Source organism: Protobothrops mucrosquamatus, unplaced genomic scaffold (assembly GCF_001527695.2).
Source record: "Protobothrops mucrosquamatus isolate PMUCROS unplaced genomic scaffold, P.Mucros_1.0 scaffold1028, whole genome shotgun sequence".
Lineage (NCBI taxonomy): Eukaryota > Metazoa > Chordata > Lepidosauria > Squamata > Viperidae > Protobothrops > Protobothrops mucrosquamatus.
Window position 1 is genome coordinate 117,076 of NW_015387263.1, and position 21,709 is coordinate 138,784.

The window sequence follows — 21,709 nt, forward strand, 5'->3', positions numbered from 1 at the left end:
TATACAAGTTTTTCTAAAAGATAAATAGGATTGCAGCTGAGAAAAGGGTTAGAACTCTTCTGTAAGCCAAAAACAAAATGATGCTGCAATAACATTTTTATCTTCCTCCATTTACCAGCAGTGTTACATTTACTGCTTTTTGTTTCACTCTTTCTCATTTTTATTTTCTTTTTCACTTTTAGCTTTCTCCATCTCCAGTGAGAATAGCCAAGTTGTAATGATTGCTGTTTCAGCTGCGGTAGCAATTATTCTGCTCACAATTGTGGTTTACATTTTGATTGGGAGGTCAGTTCCTCATTCCTTTTACACATTGAATTTCATTTCTTAAAGCCTGCAGTAGAATGATAAGCACTGTCACCAAGATACTGTCAAGGATACTCAGGGATTTAATTTGGTATGCGTTTCAAGGCAAATTGATCTGATTCGTATTTCCTGGGCTAGTGTGCAAGTTTGGTTGTGGTTATCCTTTTGGTTTCATATTTCTTTGAATTTTGCTATGCAGTTCTCAGTTCAAAATTGATACCCAAAGCCTGTAAAAACATATTTTAAGATGTTACAAATGTATACACATATAATAAAAAAATATACTTTAGTGCATTCAAAATGGACATTTACAGTATATGTTTTAAATTAATTACAGAAAAATATAAAGCAATTTTATGAATATACATAACAAAAAGTTGACACAATTGGAAATACAATGATCTAGTCTTATAGGACAAAAAGTTATAGCAGAGAAATACATAACATGGCCTGTTAACTATAGCAGCCCTAGTCCTATTAAGCTAGTTAAAAACAGCTATTTATAGACAATTGTGCAGAAAACTAGAGAAATGAAAACCAACATGTTACCCCTTATATTCCTGAAAATTTACCTCAGGTTTGTAGTGTTCATAGATTATAAATGTTAAGAAAATGTTTCTTATACATTTAGAGAAAATATTTCCTCCTGAAGTTGTTCATGTGTACATTTATGTTGTATATAAATTTACATACATAGCTGTCTATAAAATGTTGCATTACTGATATCCTTATCTCTTACTACTTTTAGATTCTGCGGACATAAGTCAAAACATGGCTCTGATGAGAAGAGGCTGTATTTTGGTAATGGGCATTGTAAGTTATAAAAAGTTGTGTCAGTTACTGACAACCAAATTCATATATACTCTAAATTTACATCTTAGTAATAGTGTATTGTAAAGTTTGTTAGTACTCTTTCTTCAGACATATACTCATTAAGGAACCAATTTTCTTTATATTCAAAATTGTCCCATTCTGCAATAGCATCAGATTTCAGATGCCCCTTGTAGCATATTTTAGATAAAATTATAGAAGATGGTAACTCTGCAATACTGAACATAATAAATTTTTTGGTTTTAATACATTCACTTTGCTACAGTATAGGTTAAATATAGGGAGCAGTTCATCCCAGCACAACAGTAGTTTACTGCATACTTTGGGGACATGAATGATAAGTGGTATCCCAAGGGGAAATTTTTTTGGCTATTTTGATAAGTGAACCACTTATCAAAATAGCCATTTTTTAATTTTTTCTTGGGATACAATCGGTATAATATATCCTTTCTTTTTTTTAATTCAGAACTACTTTTTAGTGGAAGCAAAAGAGTTTTGTTGAGACAGAACCAACCTTTGGTTTAGTCATAGTTATAATATCATGAGTTTTAGAATCAAGAAAAATATATAGCTTGCAGAAAAATACAGTATTCATTCTACATTGCTCTCTGCTAACTTCTTAAACTATGATTTCTAACATTATTGAAAATTGAACAGATTTGTTCATTTGGCACAATGCAATGTAAATCCATACTTCCTATAATAAATTATAATAAAGGACTGGTTCTTATATATATGAAAGTTAATCTTGTAAAACAACAAACAGTATACTCCAGCTTGTGAGCATATGATTACATTTTGAAAGTTTGTTAATTGTATGTCTTTAGATCAGGCATGTCAAACTGCCGGCCCGCGGGCTGGATGCGTCATGCCAAAAACGCGCCCACCCCATTGCCAGCAATGGGGAAAAAGTCACAATACATCACGAGTTTGACATGCCTGCTTTAGATAAACCCATACTTATTACTGCATGAAAAATCCCCTTTTTGAACAGCTGATAGTAATTGATACAAACAGATCCACTGCAATAGAAGTGATAGGGGTGTGGGTGAGAGAGTATTTCTAGCTATGATATGAAGTTTCTTCTGCACACCTTTTGTGTTGAATTAGGACTAAAGTCATTGAAACCAAAAGTAATACTTGTAAAGAAATATGATTGGCATTTCCTTGTAAGAGCAAATGGTTGTGAAGAATGGATTCTGCTGCTATATAATTCTATTTTTTTTAACTTAAGGAACTTCTCATTAATGCAACATATCTTCCCTATGTTATATATTTTACTTGATACTCATTTATTCCTAATCAAGTCACAAAAAGGAAGTAGAAGTGCTTAAAGTAAGATTGTCTGCAAGCAAAATTCTTTTTGTGTATATTAGTTTATTTGGCATTCTAATAATTAAATGTTGCACCTAATACAATTGTTAAAGTGATTGAAACTTCAAATTGTTTATATTTGGAGTCTTTACAGTATGCTTTTTTAATGCAGATATGCAAGCTATGATATGCAAATACTTAAGACAGCACAAAAATGAATAGCAAACTGAGCTTAAGCTACCCACTTAATAAAATGTGCCTTACATCACAACATCTTAATTACTCATATTCAGTTAGATTTCAAAGCTGATACTACAGTTTAAAAGCTTTCATAACAAAATATATACTGTAACATTATAAAAAATCCCTCTTTTTTGCTAAAAAACAAATTATTTTGATAACAGTCTTTATTTTTTTGCTATATTTCTCAAGTATTGATTCTCTGTGTGTGTGCGTGCATGCGTGCATGTGCACGTGCATGTACATGGAACAATTTATGGTTTACTAACAAAGTTTGTTTCTTGCCAGGATGGAAAATCTTTTTCTAAAAAGATAAATTCTGGTGGTTTAATAATGTCTGGAAGCCAAACTGGAAAATATGTTCCATTAAAGTTACATGAATCATCATGGCTAGCTTTGGATTAAGTGGTGATAGAAATGCACTCAGAAAAATAGTCATAGGTGGTCGTCTTTCATTCTACTAAAATAAATTCCAGGGAAAACATCTAACATTTGAAAGAAGCTTCTGAATCAAGCATTGAGGAGTTCTGGTTTTATTTAAAACGTTTTCAAATCTTCTGCTTCCTTTTCATGACTTCATAACATTAAACATTTTGCTGTTAAAGATTTAACACTCCAAACAGTTTAACTGTGACATATTTTACTAGCATGCATATCTTCAAAGTTTTATAAAATCTTTTTTTTTCCTGCTGGGACTTTCAAACATAATTTGTTCTTCCCAAGTTTTCATGAGGAGACTGTAAACTCAACAGTACGGGACATTTTTTGGAGTTTCTTGGCACATGAAGTGCATGTAAATACAGCAAACAATATTCTTCTGGATTAATTGCAACAGTATAAAATAAAATCTGTGTCTGGAATAAATTTTTTCCACATTTCCCCATAAATTGCTGGCTTACTCCAGTCTGATTCTGAATTGCTAGGGGGGAAAATGCCTCAGCCATTAACAGTTCCCGGTAGTTTTATTTCCTCTTTCACAATATCACTTCAAATATAATTTTCATCCTTAAATTCATCTGTTTGCCCTTCATAGGCCAAGCCTTTTTAACTTTTTCATTTCTCATGGGGCAATTCATCTGGTAAAATAGAACTGATTTTGCTCTCATAAAAGTAGTGATAAAGTTCCGCAACTCAATACATGTGCATTGTTTATTTTTTGTTGCAACACAGTCATTTAAGAACATAACACTTCTGAGCTCTTAAAAAAAAAATTTCAAAAGTTTTGCAGTTGTAGAAGGTTACTTTGTTTCTAGGGGCAGGAAGGATATTTAACAGAACCAGCATGGATGGCAGGGAACTGTTTTGAGACTTAAACCCTCTGGCAGGTTGTGAATGTGGGTTTTAATTGTTGCTGTTTTTCAGAAAGTTTTGCTGTAATGTTTCCTTTAACAGAGTTCAGTCTTATAGAAAACAATGCATGCCATTTTAGGCAAAGCACTGTCTCTCTGTTCTGAATGGTTTCCTTAAATTGTATTGGGGGCAATTAGCATTAGAACATAGGAAGTAAGTATTTGTAATGTGCTTAAAGTCTTACGGCAGCTGGTTTGGTACATTAGAAAAGAGCAGATAAAGAGTTCTGATGTGAATCAGATTGAAGAAATATTCAGTTCCTCAATCTGCTTGCCACACTCAGGTGCTTCCCTAAAGAGCTTCCATAATGTTCTCTTCTCTATCAAGCATAATTAGATTGCTAAGATTCCATCTAACACCTCTATAAAGTAATTTGGGTTATTAACCACATCTTGCGATGGTTATCATTGTAGCTTTATGCAGGATATATCACATGTCCAGTCACTTAGCTCAATATGGCTAGCTAAAATTGTGTAAAGCAGTTTGCAGTTGCCCATATACACAGACTTCTATATAGAATGATCATCAAAATTGTCAGAAAGATTTAGTGTAATAGTCTTAGAAGACTTGATATGTCTTGGGAGCCTAATAATATTTGAACAGACATTTTGCCTGCCTTGAATGTGTTGCCAATCCACTTCATTATCTGATACTGAATTCTAATATTGCCAGAAAAGGAATTGCCACCTCTCTGTTTAGTTCCTCTAGTTTGTCTCTTATTAAACTAGACAGTAGATGGGATGCAGAAGGCTTTTGTAATTCTTTATATTTAGACATTAAGTAAAATGGTGGAGAATGATTTACAGCAGTAGAAGAGGGTGAGAAGATTTTACAATGATTGTTATTCCACTCAGATCTGAATACATATAAAAAGCAGCTATCTAATTTTCAATGAATAGGTTTTCCAAAGTTCCAAAGCATTGCCACAGAGATAGCAACCAACCTTTGAAGTCAGTTAATATCAGGCCTAGCACAAGAATGATAACAAGCAACCCAGCCAAAGTTCAGTTCTTGTTTACATTGAGTAGACAGAATCTTGCCAGACTAAACCTTTACTATTCCAAGGGATATATCTTGGAAGACTCTAGGGCAGGCATGTCACGTCATGCGACTTCACATGACGTCGTGTGATGTATCACAACTTTTTCCCCACTGCTGGCAATCGGGTGGGTGCAGTCTTGTTGTGAGTGTCTGGCCCGTGGGCCGGCAGTTTGACATGCCTGCTGTAGGGAATGTCTATCCTAATTCTGTTCCTGTGTCTCCAGCTCTGGGCTGTGTTGTCTCTTGCCTGGCCCCTTCTTGAAATGCACTCTGTCTTTCCTGTCACTTCACTGTAGCCCATCACACTACTTCCCTTCATAGACACAATCCATCACAATTGCTAAATTCTTTATGAAACCATAAAGAAAACATCTCAGTAACTATAATATTTCTGGGCAGGACATATGAGCAAGCAGTCAGCAAAGAAGGCCTAAATAAGGCTAATCTAGTTACAGGGCTTTTGAAGGCTCAAGAAGAGAGTTCCCCGATCTTTCTGGCTTAGTGGACTGGTGGGGAGAGAGGGGATGGTTCTGCACAAGCTGCTGACAAGTGGGCATGCACGCAGCTCCATTTGCACCCACCACTCACACAAATGCATGTGCTCACCCACTGTTTCTGCAAGTGGGGAAGCATGTGTGTGCACATGCTCACCTGCCATTTTCACGGCCTGGTTGCAAACAGCTCATAGCCCACTACTAGTCCACAGCCCAGAGGTTGGGGACCTCTGTTTTAGAAAACCCCTGGGAGCTGACGATCGTATGTTGTGGGGTTTTATGTTTTAATTCTTGAATGCCACCCAGAATTACCTGTGTGAGATGAGATGAGATGAAATCATATAAATTAATTGATTAAACAGATAATATTTATTTTTAACTCAGGGAATGTCTTTCTTCCTTAATGGGGTAGCTAACATTAATAAACAAAGGAAAATATTTTCATAAATCTAGTAAGAAATACTGCTGATATTATGATATCATCTAGCCCAAAGTGATGCCTAAAGCTGTAAAAGGAGGAAACATTATTGACTATTTTTACAGTCTTCTGGAATATAAAGAAAATGATTAAATTATGGTCCCTTATAATTGTTACTGTTGAAATAAATTATTACTTGTCCAAAAAAGTTGTGTTCTATAAAATGTACAATTTTTCAGAAGAATTTCTTTCAAGCATTTTGTGCATGTTTTCTTATGGAATCATTAACTTTTTGTGTTTGTAATTATTTATCCATATATTTTTGAATTTTTTTTACACAGTGAAGCTTCCAGGCCTCAGAACATATGTGGATCCACATACATACGAAGATCCTAATCTGGCTGTTCATGAATTTGCCAGAGAACTGGAGGCTTCCAGCATAGCTATTGATAAAGTCGTTGGGGCAGGTAAAAATATTAATAATGAGAATCACTATGCCATATCATTCTAATTGCTATTGCAAACTTTTCAGATGTAGTCATTTTATTCAATAAAATTTCTTGTGTAACCAATCATTAAAGAATGTTGGTCTTTCATTCTTTGTTTAGCAACATCATCCAGACTGACAGAGCTAATGTCTTTTTCAGTCTAGGTAACATACCATTCAGCTTTGCATTATAGCTCTGGCTAAGTTGAAACATAATATTTGTGAATGAATTTCGATTATTGTGTTAGTACACAAAAAGCAAAAACAGTAATGTTGGCCCTTAAGGGAAAAACATCTCCAAATTCCACAACTGGTCAAGCTTTGTTAGGACTACAATATTACAAACTTTATAACTTTAAAAAAAATGGCTCAGAAATATATTTAATATAACCCGATTAATAGGGTCACCATGAATGTGCTAGGTAATTCGTGTATTTAAATGATCCTTTTGGGTCATTTAGGTCACCTCCTGCCAGTTTGTCCAGCTGGAGCATTCTTAGCACTTTTGTCAAGGACTTCTTCCTTTAGCCCAGCTGTATAGAGACAAAGGCAGAATTACAGAATTCAGCAAACTGTATCCCAATTCTGAAGGGTGTAGCTGTGCAACTCTGCAATTTTCCAAAAAAAAAAAAGAAGGGGGAGGGACAGATTTTAATGAAAAGTCACTTTTCAACCAACAAGGACTGATCTCTGAAAGGGGGGAAAAAGTTGACTAGGAAAAAAGGGAAAATATAAAGAACAAAGCAATGCAAAAAGAACTCATACATAATTCTGCATAAAATCTGTCTAACTAAACTGTTTAAGTTCATGGCAGAGATAATGGTTTAAGGGAAAGCATTTTGATGTGGATGTTGTGAAGCAGGCCTGTCTCTTTCTCTTCTCTAAGTTCTTTAAAAAGCAACATTCTCACAGTTCAGAATGAGAGATTCATGAAGGCTTCCTTGAATGAATTTTACTTCCTTACTTATTGAGTTATCTAGCCTAACACTGATAGATTATCCTGTTCTCACTAATGAAGGTTTCAGCACAAAAGATTTCAGCTCGTGTAAGGCATTTGTCTTACTGGAGCAGGAAAAAGAATGTCAGGGAGAACTCTGCTGTACAAGGATTTGATATAGAGCATACTTAACTGAGAAGAAAAAACAATTACATCTACTATTACGCCATGTTCAAATTCTCACCAAAATGGAAGCAGGAAGTGCCTAAATTGATAGAAACATCCCAGATCTTCTGAATAGGTTGAAATAATGTAATATAGCACATGATTTATCTGTATGCATATACAATCTTCTATTCCCATACAGTTCTGATTGAAACCAGACAAATTGCTCTTACGTATATATGCTTGTAAAATGAACTAAAATTTAAAAATTTTAAATAAAGTCATCTAGTGTTCCTGTTTGGAGAGCAGGATCATATATCCTTATAATAATCTTTCCCTAAAACACAGGACTGAGAAAGTCAGACCTTTTTAAATTTTTTATAGATCGTAATAGCTCATTGGCTCTATGACAGATATCTGAAACTAAGAGGCTATGTTGAATAATATATTCATCTGATTACAGATCATCAGTCACTTTCCATTTGCTTGCTTCCTTTCCTATCTTCAGAATGCCCATGGTTTAATAGAGTGTAAATGCATAAAGTCTCAGCAGGTGGCAGCATCTGGCTGACCTTTTTTGATGCTCAGCAGATAAGCAGCGTTAGACCTGGTTCATATGAGTTAAACGATCTCTGGAGAATATCAGGCTGCAAATAATTTATAAAGAAGTCAGTGGCAAACATTTCTGCACTGTAACCAGCTGTCTGGTTATGTCATGTAATCACTAAAATTCAGAAATAACTGGGCAGCATGTTTGCCTTTTTATATCCATGCTGTAATATGTGAGTTCACATGCTAAATTTCCATATTTTATTTTGCATATTAATCACATAATTTAAGATAAAACCTTAAATACGTGTGCCCTATTCTAATGAAGTACTTAAAACCAGATAGCACTGTTGATAGAACAGTACTGAACTGAAGCTGCCTCACATGGGCCCTGTTAACAACATTCAACTCCTAATAATGCTTGTGATCATGAAGTATTTGTTTATTTATGTTTAGTGTGGTATAGATTAAATTCCATCACAAGAAATGAAATGACTGCAAGATTTAAAATCAAGACATTTTTAATAACAAAAGTAAACAGTGAATTACAAGTGAACCCAACATAGTTACTAAAATATTGCAGCCTGTAACTAAATATGCTAATGAAATTATTTACCAAGTATTTACCAAAACCAAACACTGAGTCTTGTTTTAAACATAAACAAAACAAAAATATGGAGAAGTACATGTTTATGGTATTTTTGTAACCAGAATCTATGATTTATAGCCAAGAGTCTTTTCAGTAAATAGCATCAAATTACAAATTTAATGTGATAGGTATAAGACCATTATTTAGGTAGAATTAAAACATTGGTACTTTTAATAATTTATTATTTTTTTAATAAATACAAATTATATTTAATTATTTTACTTATCCATTTTTCTGCCATGACCCTATCCAACTGTGGAAACATCCTTATATAGAGTTCAGCATTTATGTAAATGATCTAATAATTTATGTCAGATTTGTTATAAAACCAAACAACCATGTTTGGAATTGCTTGATATATTCTGGAAAATATGAGAAAGGATTAGAAGAAGGGACATACACATCCTCCTCCAAAGGCAACAGATATTTGGTTAGAATATGGTGAATTTAGTCCTAGGCTACTAAAATTAAAAAAGAGAGGTGCGAAATATCTTTATTTGGGGACGATATCATTCTCCATATTCAGACAAATTCCCAACCGAAATGATAATAGAACTTAAATGCCTCTAAGATTTCAGCAAGCTTTAAGCAGGTAAAAGGCTCTGAAAAAAAAGACTGGGCTTTATTAAAGATCAAGAATAATAGCTTGCACATTTACTCATTAATATAATTTACTACACACCAGTATGAGGAGAACATCATAAAGGAAAAGAAAACCCACTTGTTAAACATCAAGCTTCAAAATGACTGTGATTTTTATTGTGCTATTTTGTATCATTAATAGCTAAATTTTTGCAAACGTCAGTATAAATAAAGGTGCTCTGACTATAACACAGTGATAGGTATATAGTGATAACAGTTTAGGTGTTACAGGTGTTAAAATCTTAACATAAATACCTAGGAGAGTCTTTAAACTATAACATCAAGCTTGCACATAATTTGTTCCAAGTACTTTATTCTTTTGTGGTTGTTTTTTGTTTTTTTTTCTTTAAACCTGTATAATATTGAGTTTCAATTTTCAATTTTCAGTTAGTTCTTCTAAATTAATGGCATTTACTTAATGTTCATATTTGAATATTGTCCTTAGTAGAGTATACTGGAGATATGATTTCATGTAGGGTCAGATAGTGGTAAATTTTGTAGCTGTTGTTTCTTTTATTGTCCCTTGGATGCATTATATTCTCTCTTATATCTTCAGTTAAAAAACAAGTCTTTCCATGATAGTTCAAATAAAATTATATATTTTTTAACTTACCGTCATGCACAAACATTTTTTCATGCATACGTCACAAAGTTTCTATTTTGTCAGTTTTCTTAACAATTACATTATGTTCTGAACATCCCGGTTCACTGACAGAACAGTTTCATAAAACTTTGTATGTTTAAGTCTTGCTTAAAATAGATATCTGAAACATCTGTTTTTATTCTGCTGCACTGTTGCAACTAACCTCTGAGGTAGAGATTTGACATTACATTAGGTCCATAAAACACATATTTCAAGAAACAGAAATGTTTCAGCCGGATTTCAGAATGGACATCTGGAGTATGTGCAATATTCCAGAAAGTAAAAAGCCACAAAGTATACAATGTAGACTCAAAATGTAGGTTTCTGCGCCACTTAATCTGTCATGATCTCTAGCTGGAAATTCAAATATTTTCTGTTTGCATTACTGACAGGTGAGTTTGGAGAAGTATGTAGTGGCCGCCTAAGGCTTCCTTCCAAAAAGGAAATATCAGTTGCAATAAAAACCCTGAAGGTTGGTTACACAGAAAAACAGAGAAGAGATTTTCTTGGAGAAGCAAGCATCATGGGACAATTTGACCATCCAAACATAATCCGGTTAGAAGGTGTGGTCACCAAAAGTAAGTTAACTGAAAATATTTGAAAGATCTGCTTGAAAGAAAAGTTGCTGAGGTGTGTTTTCATTGGGTATCTGAATTTAAAGGAAAACATCCCCCTTTCTTTTATTTTGATGGCTGCTAGTATGCATGGAACGGGCAATTTGACTGCAGTTACTACCCAGTGCACAATTTTAAACTCATTTGCAACCAGTGTTATTTCATTTAAAATATTGGAACTACTCAGACAATTTGCAGGTCACCAACATTCCCAAATTATGTAGCTATGTTTTGTTTTTTAGATTTTTATCCCATTTGTACTACTTTGTAAGTAACTCAAGGCAGTAAACATACATAACACTCCTCTTGTTTTTGCCTCACAACAATTCTGTGAGATGGTTTGGGTTGAGAGAAAATGACTGGGCCAAAGTCACCTAGCCTGATTTTAAGCCTAAGGTTGGACTAGAATTCTCTTGGTCTCTAGTCTGGTGCATTAACCACTAGAACTCAAACCCATTAGCTTTTGCTAGCCATAGAATACATGTTCGTCTTCTGCTTTTTTTAAAAAAATATTTACATTAGAATGTCCTGTATCCATTTCCAAATTAGCTGCCCCTCTTTTATTTTTGATTTTTGTAGCATTTAAGCTATAATGAAATCTGCAAATAAGTTTTTAAAAAAATGCCATTATTGTCTGTGGAAACTTTTTAAAACTGTGGCATATATGTGAGGTTTTAATTTTAATCTGGGCAGAGTCTCAACACTCAGAATTTTACATACGTTTTAAAACAGAAGGATAATACATGCTTTGCCTTTACCGTGTCATGTAATTTAGCTAAAATGCTTGCAATTAGTTGTGGGCAACATAGACGATAATGCAATGCAGCATATGGTTTGAGCTATAAATATGTTGGCATTGTTCATAGAATACTTATATTTAACAGCAGTTCTTGAATACTACAATATCTGCTAGTATTACAAAATGGAAATATTGTAATGTCCAAAGAAGTATAGTACCTTTTTCAATGCTGTAACTTAAATTTATAGAGAAATACAGTTTAGAAAATGAAGAATCCTGCTATGAATCCATTGTAGATTTCGAAAATTATACTGTGCATTGTACACCCTCCTGTGGTAATAAAGATGATAATGTTTTACAGTTGTCATTCAGTATTAGAAAGTACTGGATTCTGCTTTGACATTGATTGCTCTTAAACAGCTGCAGGCATTCTGGCTAGACTTGAAAAATCATACTGCATATTACCTCACGGTGTCAGCATCTGGCAAATATTTGAAAAACTATATTCAGGAAGCAAAAAAAATATCACATGGCAATAATTGAACTTTGTAATACTTTAATTTCGTACTCAGTATTTATTTGAACAGCAGTAATAGCTGAAAACATAAATATAGCAAATATGAACATCCAACTGATCACTTGTTGATTAGTATATTGATAAAATTACGTTCCTTATTGGTAATATTGCCACAAAAATAATAATATTTTGGGGAAAGAAACTGAATATTTAAAATATTAAAAAGTTTTATTAAATAGCTAGAATTATATTAATTATCTGCTCAGATGGTATTCACTAGAAACCCAAAGAATTATTTTTAAATCTGGAACTCATCACTTTTTTGAAAATTCTCTATCAATATACAAGAAGAAAATATATCTTGTTAATGGAACTATTTGTTCCCTTATGAGCCATTGAGACCCATTCTATTTATTCCATTTCTCCTATCTCTGTGCTTATATCCACCTTAGCTTCAGGTCTCTGTTCTTTCCACCCACAACTAATATTCATATTATAAAGTTTATTTTGAGGCTTTAGCATCATTACTATTTATCTCTTTTTTGTAGTAATATAAAGCTTCTCCTGTTTATAGGTTCAGTAGTTCTTTTCTAAATAACTTCTTTCTTCAAATGCATTATAGCAGGAGTCCCCAATTCCAGGGCTGTAGCCTACTACTGGGCTGTAGCCCATTTGGAAATGGGCCGCGCAAGTGACTGGTTGGAGTGCGTGTGCATGCAGCTCAACTTGTGCAAGGGGAAAGCCGGTGGGTACTTGTGAGTGTGTGTGCCGGCCTGACTCTTATGCAGATCGAACTGCGCTTTGGCCTGTCACTTGCACAAGAGCTGTGGGCTCATGAGCACCATCATCCACCACTTACGTGGCCCAGTTCTCCTCTCTCCCCCCAGCCGGGCAGCCAAGCTGCAAAAGTTGGGGATCCTGCATTATAGTATTCGTACGTAATGTATACACAATCCTTCAGTGATGGGAGAAGTGACACATTTTGCAGAGGTTCTTTGCTTGTGCATAGAACTTTTAGCTATATGTAGAAACAGGAACATGACCTCACGTCTCCGGCCATAAAACTTCAGCATATTTGTTTCCATCCTGTTTTGGGTGTAGAAGTCTCCTCACTCCCCATACAACATTTTAGTGAAAGGCCAAATGCAGGACTCACTCAAAAACAAAGTCCTCTAGATGTACCTTACAGTACAACCAATCAGTGAGCAATGGTGACTATCCTGTTCCTCCAGAAACATGTTAAATTAAGTAGTTCTTTTCTGTCGAATTTTTACCTTGCTGCTTTGTCTCACCAATATATTTCCCAAGTTCTTATTTCTTAAGTCTATTGCAATATTTTTTCTCTTCCTTAAGAGGTCATTCTTATGGTCTCTCCCTGGTTTAGCTTTCTTAACTCCTCACACTTTTTCTCAGATAAATGTCTAAACCATAGTCCCTTGCCTATTCACAAAACTTGTGAGGTTTTTTTTTGAAAGGGAGGGAATAAACTATTAGTGATGAATCTATTGTGTTAGCACTTATAGTGACACAAGCATGCCATCACTGCAGATCAGCCTAATACAATATTAGGTATTGATACATTATAATGAACAATCTTCCAGTGCTTTTGACTTATATTTTAAGAGTAATCATGTAATCCTTAAAGTTTGGCTGGAATTAGTTCAAAGAAATAGAGGAAATGTATATATTATTCATGGGTGTTCTTTTTGAAATGAATATGCCAGCCATACCTTCCTATATGGTATCTATGATTAATTGGCATTGGGATTTTCTGTGGCAAACCAAATTTTGATGAATAGCCTTTACAAATAAGCTATTCATGCTGATTGCACATTATGGGATAATTCTTAACAACTTTCATGGCTGTCATCTGTAGGAAACCCTTAGTTCAAACATTGGCACATACACCATTCAGCAGCTGTGTGGCTTACTGCTCACTAGAGATATGATAAGGTGCACAGGCTAAAGAAGAGTTCAGTCTATTTTTACAGCACTGAATTATTCCCCTGTTTCATATTTGTTTCTATGCTAGTCTCGAATGCTAGTCTCCAAGGTGTTTTATAGACAGCACTCCTAATAGCCAACACACATGTTCTGCTTAGTTTAGTAATAATTTACAGCAGGTTTTAGCATTGTAGTATAATAAAATTTAGAAACACTGTTGAAACAAGTTGTTATCGTATAAATGGTTACATTTTGATAAATGAACATGGTATGTTTCTCTAAAAATAAGTTGGGTTTCCTTAGAACATGTGTTTCTTATTGCTTATTCATTTCCAGCTTAAATATGTGAATACCTGCTCAGACAGGATAAATATAAAGAAGGAAATGTGCATTTAATAATTTTAAATGTTTTTCATTACTTTATTAATTTATATTTTTGATATTCTTATTGCATTGTGGCAATGTATTTTTACATGATTTTAACAAAAAGGTACTATACTAAAAAAACAGTTGTATTTTAATAAGTTGTTTAAATAATTATGAGTATTTTAATTTTTCAATTATGTTAAGATATGTGAGAGTTGTTATGTATTCTTTCTCCAAAAATATTCTTAATTTTGTCCAAAGAAAATTGAGATGGAATACAGCAAAATATGGTTGAAATGATTTTAAAACATGCACAGTTTCTCAATTATGCTAAACTCTTTCCTGGCTGAGGTATAAAGACTATGTTTCCATGATAAAATTAAAATAAATTAATTAAATTAATTAAAAAATTAAAATGAATTAAAATTAAATTAGTGATTTAATTTTATCAGTGCAAAGGCCTAGAGTCATTTAAAAATTGTTTCCACTGAAAAAGCAGCATACTGCAAAAGCAATTCATAATTCTGGCATCTGTTTTCAAATGAAATGTAATGATTAATAAATTAAATCAATACTATACCACACTAAGGTGTTTTCATTGACAATGAATTGAAAGTGGTGAATAAGAGAAACTATCCCAAATGGGCTAAAGCAGTTGCTAAGTAGATTCCTAGTATGTATGTTGGGAAGGAGGAAGTTGGTTCCCAGGCCATAACTTATGTCAGACTTGACTAGAAACATTTGAGTTATGGGCTGTTGTAAAGATTCATTGGAGCATAAGCATGGCAGTGTTTCTTCACAAAAGGCCACATGAAAGAACTGTGTTCAGTTGTCATTAGGCAGTGAAAAGACTGTTAGAATAGAAAATGTGAAATGCTTTTCCTAAACTACTTAGCACTTGGGATAATTAAACAATTATCCCAAGCACATTTCCCATTGGCTAATTAGTCAAAGTGGAACATGATGGCACTCTGCTATGATAATCTTTTGTCCTTACCTAAGGACATATCCGGAACCTTCTTTTGCCAACAATAGCAAGTTATCCTATATATTAGTGGCTAAGGCACTAGAAGCTAAAGAATAGATAGATACTTTTTTCCCCCTGAATTGGAGCTTTGAGAATCAAATAAACAAATGGAAATTTAGGAAGAAATATTTGATATAAGGCATCAGATTATAGTCTCTTTTAAAAAGTTCTGTTCTTTTAATAATTTGTAAATTTGTTTCTGTCCATTTGGCATCAAATGCAGACTTGATAATCCAAATGTATCTTTGTATGCAATTCCATAGTACATAATTCTCTTAGTGAATAGTTTAGAGCAAGGGTCCCCAATGCCCTTGCTTAGGAACGAGGCTGCACAACTGGAGATGAACAGAACGCAAGTGAAGCCAAAACCATGCACCCTTCCCCCCCCGTCCATGGAAAAATTGTCTTCCACAAAACTGGTCCCTGGTGCCAAAAAAGTTGGATACCAATGGGTTAGAGCTAATATTTGCATTATTTTGTGCATTCTTTTTATACAATAAACATATACATATAAATAGTACATGTGTACTTGTAAACATTTTCTTAATATTCCTGTTATATATAGAAATAACATTCAGAAAAATACAAGCTTGGGTTCTAAAATTGTCATTAAGTTAATTCTGAATTGCATATGGGTTTAGATGGAAATTTCTACTTAATTACTATACCTAAAAACCTAGAATGTTCATGCTATAATATTATTGTAGATATTACCATATTTCATCTTTTTTAATTTCATAATTTTTAATATTTTTAATTCTATGGCATCTAACAAAATATATAAATAATTGATTGCTTCCAATAAATGTATGGATAATTATGCCTTTGGTTTACTTTTGAACCAATATTATAATTTAAACTGATTTTTCAATTACTAAATAAAGGTAAAAAAAATAAGCAGCTAAATAAATAAATATTACATTTATCTATCTGATAACTAAATATAACTTACTATAATAAAAAGGTGGACTCTTTGTGTACGGATCTTGTCCTCATGTTAATATCATTTCTGTTATTGTAAATACCACATAATAATACATTTAGAGAAAACATATGCAATTTATCAAGCTATATAGAGATAGAAAGATGGAATGTTGAACTTTCATAGACATGCCCATGATATCCAACTCTTGCTGCTGAAAGTCACCTTCAGTTTTAGAATACTATTGGAATATTACAGCATGTTTTTCATATTTTGCAGAAGTTTTCAATTTTGACTTTTTTTATACAGCCATTGTTTTTCAATTAATTGATTTGTCTAATATATTTTTCAGGTAAACCAGTCATGATTGTTACTGAATATATGGAAAATGGTTCTTTAGATAGCTTTCTCAGGGTAAGTGACTTGTTGATGTCATCCTCTAATTATGCATTATACAAATTCCACTATCTTAAAGAGAGAAATATCTAGATGAACGGAACTTCAATTATTTTTAAACATTATTACTTTTTATGAAAAGAGTGATAAAAATCAATCATTTCCAACAAAGCAATAAAACAAGTCAAATAAGATCTAAGTCTACTGTTTTCTAAGCATTATTCAAGTGTCTTTGCATATATCAGAATCTACACATAGTTGCAGTATCAATAGCAAGAGGACACTTTTAGACATGCATGTTGTTGCACGTGTCATGTTGTTGCACTATCCCAACATGAAGCTCTATTCGCAACTACAGCGTTTAGAAGAATGGTAATTTATACTATAATTATATTTATTTCATGCAGTGTTTGGTCTAATATCAGAACCGTTAAGCTTTTAAACTAAGATTTCACTTTAGATGAAGTTCATATGGCTTGACATAATATATATACTGCTCACAAAAATAAAGGGAACACATCCTATAGGATGTCTCATAGGATGTGTTCCCTTTATTTTTTTGAGCAGTATATATAGCTAGGGTCATAATTTCCATTTCAGTCCTAGAATAAATTTCGATGCAAATATCTGGAAAAAATCTGCATATTTGTTACATACATAGAATGCTCTTAGCTTAACTAGTTACTGAGAACATTTACTTTATGGATTTACACAATATATTGTAGCAAGATGACTATGGTTTACCCAGCAGATAAATCACAAAAAACAAATGAAATCTTATCAATATTAATTATAACTTGTTCTAAAAGTTCAGCTGCTATATCTATAATGGAACTGCTTAAGTTTGCTAACAGCCCTATGGTTTTGCCAGAAAGAATGAAGCTGTATTAGGCTTATAGAAAAATAATATTGAGTCAAAGATCATGTTTAGATGGAATGCTTTATTTTGAATCCATTATATATGCAATCTTAGTTTATCAAATTTCCCATGTATTAATGTAGGAAATTAAAATGAAAAGTTTTCATCAAACTGGGCAAGTCAGAGACATTTGATTTGGGCTAGTAAATGTGTTTTGACTCTGTGTTCATGTTAGAGAGAAAGAGAGAGAGCGCAAGTGAGTGAGAGAGTGATGTCTTATTTGGCAATACGTATCAGATTTATGTTTGCTTTAACTGGTGGATTTCAGCACACTGTTTTCAAAACCAAGCTATACTGACTTGTGTAGATTATTTCTGAGTAGAAGCCTTATGTAAACTGAAGGGCTAAAAGGTTGTTTAAATTGTTTGCAGAAACATGATGCTCAATTCACAGTCATTCAGCTTGTAGGAATGCTTCGAGGAATTGCATCTGGCATGAAATATCTTTCCGATATGGGTTATGTCCATCGTGACCTTGCTGCCCGCAACATACTCATCAACAGTAACTTAGTATGCAAAGTCTCTGATTTTGGCCTCTCCCGCATATTGGAAGATGATCCAGAAGCTGCCTATACAACAAGGGTGAGTTCTGTGATCTAGGAGTTATTGCAACAAAGCAGAGTTATCTGAGTCACAAATAATATGTAGAAGCTGCAGATAAATCTTACTATGTACAGATACTGTGCACATATACAACCATTTTATTCTGACTGAAATTGGTCAGTATAGTGATAGCAAGTACATTGCCCTTTAATTGTTCTGTTGTGTTCAATCACAATGGTAAAGTTTACATAAACCCTGAACTACTCTAAGGCCTTTATTCCTTTTTTCAAATTGTATTCTTCTTTGAAGACCCTTAAAGCAGAATGCACGATTCTTCCCACTCCTTCTGCTCTCAGTTTGTAATCTGTATAGCATCAAACAGTTTTTGAATTCTAGACGGTCAGACCAACCAATCCACAGGGGGGGGGGGAGTAATATGCATGTTTTTAAGGTGACCAACTTTTTTACAATGAAAAGGAGGACACAAATAAATTGAAGAAAAAATATCATAAATAAAAGAAACATTTTATTCATTGCAACAATAATACAGACAACTTGCATGTACAAAGTTTGCCAGCCGGTGTTTTGGCGCGCTCAGCAGCAATTCCTATTGGCTTTCAAAAGCCAATAGCGGGAGTAGCACAGCTCATGCAAAAGTTGAAAAAAACCCCCATCAAAAAAAGGTGCCGGAATGCCGTTCTGAGCGTTCTATGAGGAAAAAAAAAAGCCCTGCAGATTAGTCTTCAAATATCGAAAAGGAGGACATGTAGGAGAATACTTTTCGAGGGAGGACAGAACTCACAAAAGGAGGACTGTCCTCCCTAAAGGAGGACGGTTGGTCACCTTAATGTTTTGACCATATCCACTCAGCATTAAGTCCTCTTAAGTTAAAAAAATTATACTTCAGTACAAGTAGGATTCCACTTTATGTCTTATTATTGCTAATTAATTCTGTACTATTTTTAATATTATTTTCAGTTCCACAGAAGGCAGTTTATAGCCAATATAGTACCAGTACATATATGTTTGTATTTGTCCTATATAACTATAACTGTATTATATACAGACTTTTTCATTAAGAGAAAATAGTCATGTAGGAATATTGTGCCCTTCTAAATAATATAATTTTGCACTTCTTCTTATATACATAGACTAATCCTAATAAACTAGGGCAAGATTGGAAAATATGGTTTAAGAGAATATTTTGTCTGGCACCTTGGGGAAGGGTAAATTTTAAACTATGTTGTATGGATTGTTAGCTTCTTCCGTGTCTAGATAAAACTTTAAACTGCCACAATGAAGCCAACTCCTTGGCTTTGTTGTTGGTAAAGATAGTTATATGAATTGTTATATGAGCTCTCTAGAGTGATTTTATGAAATGAGTGGCCATATAAGTCCTGTAAATAAATAAATAAATAAATAAATATAAAAACAATCAACAATATTGTTATTGCTGTCTGACTTCTATTCAAAATATTGAGTGCACAGATATATGTGTATATGATGGTTTTGCCTTATAGGGAGGCAAAATTCCAATTCGTTGGACATCTCCAGAAGCTATTGCTTATCGCAAATTTACATCAGCAAGTGATGCATGGAGCTATGGTATTGTTCTTTGGGAAGTAATGTCCTATGGAGAGAGACCTTATTGGGAAATGTCTAATCAAGATGTGAGTACAATGAATTATATAGAGAATTATTACACAGAAAAAAAATCAAAGTTTGTTGGAAAAGGCTTATTTTATTGGGGGAGATTTTTTGCTTCTTTTTTAAAAAAAACTTTTTAAACAATTAATGTTTTTTACAAAATAGAAGAAGAAAACAGATTCAAGTAAGACATAAAATGCCAAACTGTTTTAAATTAAAATTTCAGTGATTAGAGTTCCTCATTAAATGTCTCCTGATTTCTTTTAATTGAATTATTCCGTGAGTGTTATAGATCAGATTAAACTGAACTTTACAAAAGGAAAGTAAATATTTGTGTATAAGTTTTTAACAATTAGAACATGTTTTGAAGTACTACATATGTTATGTGAAGTGACTATTTGATTTTCTTAGAACTGTTTCATGTAAACAGTTTAAATAATTATATTTTGCTTTGCAGTTATGCTTCTTTGGAATATAGTATTTTCCAATAAATAAAAATGTCATTTTGTGCACTTGGTTTAACTTTGATTTACTTGACATGATCCAGTTACACAGTACAGTTTATTTTTATGTTATGCATACATCACAAATAAAATTGTTTTGTTCCTAAACTTATATATAATTAAAAACAAATGTATATAGTCATCTTGTTACTTAGCTTATAAATTCTGCCATAATTTTATTTTTTAAATTCTTATTGTACCAAATATCATTACTGTTTTGTGAATTGGCTTTACATTGTGTACATGCACTGAGCTGTACAACATTTGCCAACAAGTGCATTAGTATTGAACACACATATGAAACCTAATTAAATTGGTCTCTAATTACTACTATGTTTGGCTCTGAAAACCTTTTAGCAGCTTTTAATATATTGCCTTATCATAAATATATGTTCAACCTTGTATGTATACAGCTTAATGTCAATGTATTATTTTGTTGCATAATTGAATATGTAGTACAATAATAAAATTATAAATATGATTTAGAAATAATTGCTCCCCCTAAAAGAACTTGGGAAATAGATACCTTTAAAGCTTTTTGCTGTTTTTGGATCATTTTCTGATATTTTTGATTGATTGATTTGAAACCAATAAACCAAACTACAGCTTTACTCAAATCAAAACCTCAGTATATAGAAATGGTAATTATGAAAATTTTGCTAATCATGCGGTTCACAATATTTCCAGACTTAGTTTAATAATATTTATGGACTTCTACAAATATTACATCTTCTCCATCTGAAATTCTGAAATATCAAGGGGCAAACTGCATACATGCATGCATGCAGGCATGTGTGTGTGTGTTTGTGTGTGTGTGTGTTTGTGTGTAATGCTAAGGCATTAGCCAATAATGGATATTTAATAGCTGAATACTGGCCTTTTCATCTGAATCATGATTTACATTTTCATATTTCTATATTAACAAACGTAGTTTAAATAGGATTCTTCCTGCATATTGAGTTTCTATATATGGATTATTGGATCTTATCCAAGGCAAGATTTTTAGATAAATTAAGATTCTGAAATATTTAAATATTAGAAGCAGGATTATTGTGTTTTTGGCTATGTTCTGTTTCAGTCATTGGCTAATCCGGTTAAAGATGAAAAACTGTCCTCCATTTGAAGCCCAAGAGATTCATTGCTAGTCATTGTAAATAATGCTAAACTATGGACTGGTATAAAGCAATTTTGTAAGTTCATATGATCTCAAATAACAATTCCTATAAGACTATTGAAGGAGGTGGGGATGAATATACAGCAGTGATCCAGATGTTTTCTCTTCGGAGTAATTAAGCTAGTACTGTAGGAAATGTATAAATTGAGTCGTATTTGGTCTAATCAAATTTAAACATTGGACAAGATTGAGTGTCACTTTCTTCAAAGATATGTAATTATCCTCTGCTTTTTCCGTCATGTTTTGTATCTCTGTATTGTCAAGTGGCTTATTTTGGAGATGAAAAAGAATAGGCATGATTCACAATAGTTAGGAATAAAATACATCTGTTTAATT

General features: G+C 33.1%; 1 protein-coding gene across 1 annotated transcript in view; it reads left to right on the top strand.

The window, feature by feature from the left end:
• The window catches only part of EPHA3 (EPH receptor A3), a 68,623-nt gene that overhangs the window by 32,801 nt on the left and 14,113 nt on the right, over nt 1-21,709 (top strand). The window contains exons 6-12 of the mRNA XM_015819961.2: nt 183-285; nt 1,052-1,116; nt 6,333-6,458; nt 10,456-10,641; nt 16,545-16,606; nt 17,879-18,088; nt 19,570-19,719. Of these exons, the coding sequence (XP_015675447.2) occupies nt 183-285; nt 1,052-1,116; nt 6,333-6,458; nt 10,456-10,641; nt 16,545-16,606; nt 17,879-18,088; nt 19,570-19,719 (902 nt within the window). The remainder of the gene's footprint in view (nt 1-182; nt 286-1,051; nt 1,117-6,332; nt 6,459-10,455; nt 10,642-16,544; nt 16,607-17,878; nt 18,089-19,569; nt 19,720-21,709) is intronic.